At 39.5% G+C, this 6000-nt stretch overlaps 1 protein-coding gene across 4 annotated transcripts in view; it reads right to left on the bottom strand.

Annotated features, from left to right (window-relative positions):
• Positions 1-864: 864 nt before the first annotated feature.
• Positions 865-6000, bottom strand: part of LOC144184404 (multiple epidermal growth factor-like domains protein 11) — a 67277-nt gene continuing 62141 nt past the window's right edge. For 3 of the 4 annotated variants that reach the window (XM_077710401.1, XM_077710404.1, XM_077710402.1), the window contains 6 exons: positions 5593-5829; positions 5139-5311; positions 4992-5055; positions 4039-4086; positions 3293-3499; positions 865-2882 (listed from right to left, as the gene is read on the bottom strand). In XM_077710401.1, coding sequence (XP_077566527.1) covers positions 2695-2882; positions 3293-3499; positions 4039-4086; positions 4992-5055; positions 5139-5311; positions 5593-5829 — 917 coding nt within the window. In that variant the 3' untranslated portion in view covers positions 865-2694. The remainder of the gene's footprint in view (positions 2883-3292; positions 3500-4038; positions 4087-4991; positions 5056-5138; positions 5312-5592; positions 5830-6000) is intronic. The other variant, XM_077710403.1, reaches the window with a different exon arrangement.

Genomic DNA, 6000 nt, shown 5'->3' with positions numbered 1-6000 from the left:
GTGGTATATCTATGTTTACAAGTGAGTTCACGTTCAGTTCTTTATGAGCATTATTATCAAGCTTGGGTTTCTTTTATAGCATTTAGTATGGCTTGTAAGCAGTAATGAAGCCATTAAAAATTAACATTGTTTTCAGCAAGAGCGTGAACATTAAACAGTATGAAAAGAGCTGACTTCAGGCAGTTGTTGGGCTGAAAAATTAGAATTGCTCTTTGAATATGCGGGTTTACAACACAAATGGGAACTGAGGCCAGTGGATTCATTCATTCCTACTTTTTTAAAATATATACATGGTATGTACATAGTAGTACAATGAGACATTCAGATTCTACTTCTGTTTTGTTTACAACTACAGAGTTCTAAAAATAATGCACCGAAGAATAGAAACATAAGTTTCAAATTATTTTAAAAAGTGTGATTTTAATATCCCACTTTGAAATTAGTGTGATGTATTCATCTTTATTTTATAACCAATTAATTAATTTTTAATTTGACAATTTGAGCTGGACTTTTCAAGAACTAATTCAATAGAATCTTTACTGATTGGCAAATTTGGAGGAGCAACAATAAAATGAAATGTGAACATTCTAAATAAGACCGTTTGTTGGACATGAAACTGACTCAAAAGACGGCAGCCATGACACAAAAGGCTTTTTAATCTGAAATGTACTAGTAGAACAAGCATAGCCGATATGTCCAAAACGTAATAACTCCCAAGAGAGAGAAAACAGTTATGTAAAATAAGATAAGGTAAAGTCAGTTATGACCAACACAGATGAAATACAGGCTGGCTAATGATTGTCAATATGTTATTGCTCCTTCAGACGCCCAAAATGCAAATGATGCAGTCAATCAGGGAATGAATTGAATTCATAGTAAATGACAATGTTTAATGCAAATAGATGTTGTTGTTTTTTGCCCCCACATATCACGCCACAGGATTTTTGTGTTAAATTTGTTGGGTACATTTTTTTATTTTGGTGTGTAAAAATTAGCACTGGAATTTACAGATAATTTCATTTTAAAATGCTTCACAAAATGACATCTCACGAGAAGAGAAATTGAATGTGTTGGTGCTATGTACATCAGTGGGTACCCATAATGTGTTCATGCTCATCTTTTTTTGTAGTTTCCAAAAGTATTTCTACTGTCACAGCAATTAATTTCACCATCACTTATAAGATAAATTAATAAATAAATTAGCTGTGTAAATACCAAACAAAAGGTCAAAACCATTTCTCCTCAACACCCTGTACAGACATTTTTTTTTAAAATTCTGGCACATGGAAAGACAACACAAGATCCAGTCAGTTCATTAATGAAGCGCAAACCCAAAAGTGGAGACGTGTTTTTTTTCCCTTTTTTTGACGCAGTCAGCGCGTCAACTCTGCCGACCTGAATATCACAACCTCATTTAAATTGCAACACAAATGAAGCTCTTCATTTTGACCCTGCTATCTTTTAGCTGTGTGCTCATTACTGGCGCACAACGAATAAAAGGACTGAATGTGGCTGACATTATTTTTGTCTCCATCTTATAAAAAAATAATAATAATTGGATCATGTTTTTCAGCTTTCACACTGCAGCTGATTGTGTCATTTTGTCGATGCCATACACGCGACACCTGTACATCTGAGGTGGTTAAGTTATAACTTTCGTGTGCCAAATGTGCCTTGAACTTCTCATAAATATTAAATAATTTAATTAAACTTTTTAAAAATGGAATAAATGTGATTTATTGTAAATAATATATTATTAAATATACAAAAAAATACCATTTCTTTTCACCATTTGCTTGGATAGCTGGTAAATTATAATAAAGAGTTAAAAATAAAATAAATAGGTATTATTTTTTCCATTACAATATAACCATCAATCTATTTTCATCTATTTTCTGCTTGTCTTTATTAGTGCCAAGGGTACTAGTATTTCACATAATGTACATTACTTTAAAGAGGGAGTTTGCAACTTTTTGTTTCATTTGTTTAAATAGCCACTGTGAATTGACAGAAAAAAAATACTCAACTGTCTTTGGCCATATTTTGTGCCTCTCATTTCATATAAAGTCAACCACTAGGTATCGTTGTGGTAATAGAATTTTACAAATAAGGTGCTTTTGCAAGGAAGGGAGAGTGTGTGTTTATGTGTGTGTGTGTGTGTGTGTGTGTGTGTGTGTGTGTGTGTGTGTGTGTGTGTGTGTGTGTGTGTGTGTGTGTGTGTGTGTGTGTGTGTGTGTGTGTGTGTGTGTGTGTGTGTGTGTGTGGAGGGGTTATTTAGTTGCAACTCTCCCTTTAAAACTTTATTTGAAATCCCTGGCCATTTTAAAAATCCAAGCCAGCTCTTCTGTACTTCATAAATAAAACAGCCATCCACTGTTGATTGGAGCACAACAGTTACTTACGTCAATCGCATCTATTAAATAAAGTGAAGGACAGCTGTGTCCCTGTGAATAACTTGTCCAATCAGAGTCTGACAGCCGTCTATATGTCCCGCGCCAGTGGGTCCATAAACATCCAGGAAGCAGTCTGAGAATTGGGAGAATAAAACAAGTGAATGACTGCTGGTGCGTGGGCTTTCCGTTTTTCATCTTTCTTCCATGGCCCTCAAAAGCTGGGGCTGTCATGTCATTGCTGACCACATGAAGACAAAGGGGCTGTATGAAAATGGACTGACTGTAGCCAAGTGTAGCACCTCTAAAGGAGGGAACTGGGACTTTCCGGGTGTATTGATGGCGAAGTGTGCGTGGGGCTGTGGCGCATGGGCAGAATGTCATAGTGGGTCGGGATGTGGCTGCCGCGGGGCCGCTCGTACGGGTTCTGCGAGAAGCCTGTGGCCATGCCGTTGGGTCCTTGCAAAACACTCACTGTAGGCTCTGCGATGGCTTAGGGGGGAGGCAGAGAAATCATCGGGTCAGAAAAAGCATTGTTCTTCAAAAAGTGCCATCTGTGATTACAACTGAGTAGCACGTATCGCTCTCCAATGCCTTGATTACATACTTCTATCCAGTGCCAGGAGAAGCAAAGCAGCCCCACAACAGACTTAACAACTTAATATATTAGCCACACCTATGCGTCATTTCGTCACCAAAGGGTGACTGGGTTAAAAAGCAGGAACTAAAGAACGTAAGAGTGGAGGACAGTACAACATCAGAGTTCTATTTGCATGCGCTGTGTTGTCCGACATGTCATGTTTTCACTTTGAAGTTCAATATTTAGTTGAAGGTTAACGATCTCAATTGAATTACCTACTTGACCTCTACATTCTGCCGCCAAAGGCTGATAGGCCACTCACCGACATCATAGATATTCCCTCTTGTGCCACCCAGAAGCGTGGCGGTGCCCCCAAATGGCACTTCGCGGTGAGAAGGGGACTTCATCTCAACGTAGCTGCTCTCCGTGTGTTTGCATGCCAACCCAGGCGGGTCCCTGATGGTGGCGTAGGGATTTTCAGCATTGAGGGAACAAGGGCTGTTGTTGCACATGGAGCCCTTGATGTAATCTGCCACAACAAAAACACACGCATTCAGTTGTAGCTCGGTAAATGTGAGGGTCGCTGCTGTGTGGAGTTATACGAGTGGAAAAAAAAAACACTACTTTTTATACCTTTTATGCCTTGCTTTTAAAATGACAGTATGAAGTACTAGAAGCTGAAAAGGAAGGGGAGAAAGTGGATGGCTCATGTCATCCGTAACGGTCTAATCAGTTACTCTATGAGGCCTTATTATGGACTGCTGCAAAGGTAGCTTGAACAATCGTCACACTCTCAGGGCTCTCGTGTTCATCCATCGGCGATTGCACATTGTGGGAGAGCAAATAACATTTTGGCCATTGATAGCAATTATATGTAGAATAAAATAGAAGCCCATCATGGTTTAGTTTTAAGAAGTTTCCACATATAAATCTTTGTACATACGAGGAGATGCGCGTTACACTCAAATGGCCACAGAAACCATTTGGTGAAATTGATTGAAGGACAAATTTAAATACTAGTAATTACATCGAGGAAAACTCAACGTGTGCCCAGAATGAATTATTTACCTTTTCTGGAGCCTCTTGGAGCCTGTGTCTCCCCCTGTTGAACATCTGCTACAAAATGTCAAAACATGAAAGTCAGTTGTTGCATAATTTACACAATCTGCAAGAAAACTTTTTTCTTGTTGACACAATGAAGTGCTTCTTGAAAAGATTTCTAAGTTGCAAATTGTCACACATAACCATAACCTCATTTCATCAACAGAGGTCATACTGGGAAACTTTTAAAAGCATGAAGTGATTCAAAGCAAACCTCATAAAAGGATTCATTGTAAGCTTTTTACATCGCTTTCAACTACCAGTTACCTTGCTTGGTTGTTGAGTACCGCAATCACAAACAACATGAACTCATCGGCTTCCATTGACGACGCCAGAGGGTCAAACTATTTTGAATAGGGGGGCTAGCAGCAGTGATTTGCTTGATTTACCTAAAATACTCTTGCCAAAATTCATTGTTATTTGGAAGGAAAATGTATATTCCACTATATGCCTGCAATACAATTCAACTTCACCAAAATGAGGGTATGTAAAAAATGTCTGATTTTTTTTAGACTCCATATCTTCTATATAGAATATATAAATGCACTTGTGGACATTAAGCAATTCCAGAAATGATAGCTCTTTCTCTTATCCACATTCCTCCAGAGTGCAGTGGCCGACCTGGCGTTAACCGAATTCCAACTTAGGTTTAGAAAGCATACTAACGAGCTCTGGCTGACCTGTGTTCTCACCGGAACCACACGGCTGTCCTTCTAAGACGCATATCAATTGAAAATGAGAGCAAAGGTTTTTTTTTTCTTCTAACAAGGAGCCTGTGGTTCATCTTCATTCACAGCAGGGAGGCCAGGCCGAGAGTGCAAGCTCGCTAAAGACACACACGTACGTCTCCGCCCTTGGGGCGGCGTCGCAAAGTCACGATAGATGAGGTTATTCGCGGGGAATGAGAGAGGATAACTGACCGAGATCATTGAGGTTGCAGTAGGCTCTCCAGTCGGAACCGTTTCGGCTTTTCAGAGTGCTGGACTGCCAAGGTGTGAAAGAAACAAGATTTTATTTGAGAGCGTCTGAGTGGAACTGCTCGAGTGGCGGGGCTTGTGTGAGCATACTTTGAGGGTCAGCGTGGCATCCAGGTTGCTGGAGATGGTTGAGACGACGTTGCACTGGGCCACTGTGTGGTAGCTGGGGTTGGAAAAGCACTGCCCAGAACTACTGGTGCTACTGCTTGAATTTGGGTTGACCTCAGTTGTACTGCTCTTCATGGCTACGGTGCTGCCACATTCTGCCAGATAACAAATCACCCATTGGACGCATTTCTTTGTAATAATGGCTGACACACTCAAGTTGCATTGTGTGAATTATAACAATAATAAAAAAATGATTTCTGAATAAATTCTCTCTTGAATGTTTGCATCTGAAATTTATGTTCAAGGGTGCTTTGAGTGCATCAAACTAAGTGTTGAGACAAAAGCTCAAAAATATGTAATGTATAGAATGTAAAGAATATATAATGTTTCCCATTTTAACCTTTTAAGGTATTATTGTATAAAGGGCAGTTCTTACCAGAGAGAGAATAGTCGGTGTTGGTCATCTGCATGGCTTGCGAGTACGACACACTTGGCTGGATCTCATGCCCTTTCTCCCTTTGCTTCTGTCTGTACCACACAAACAGACTGAGCATGGCCATGATGATGAGGAGGAGGAAGATGATCCCCATGACGGCCCCCGCCGACTGGCGTTCCGAGCCTTTGGCCGGGCTAATCTTGGTGTAGGGATTCAGCTCCTCCATCATTAGGGATGCTAGACAGAAGATTTAAAAAAAAAGTAACTATACAAATACAATGAGAACAGAAATGATGAAAACTAAATCAAAAGCAAGTGCCTCTAAATTGGATTTATTTCCAACATTTGAAAAACAAAAGCACCCATATAAACTTTGCTGATTGTATATATTTTAATTTATATTAATAT

Source organism: Stigmatopora nigra, chromosome 2 (assembly GCF_051989575.1).
Source record: "Stigmatopora nigra isolate UIUO_SnigA chromosome 2, RoL_Snig_1.1, whole genome shotgun sequence".
NCBI lineage: Eukaryota > Metazoa > Chordata > Actinopteri > Syngnathiformes > Syngnathidae > Stigmatopora > Stigmatopora nigra.
The sequence above is the reverse complement of the archived record's forward strand: the minus strand, read 5'-3'. Positions and strand labels throughout refer to the sequence as shown.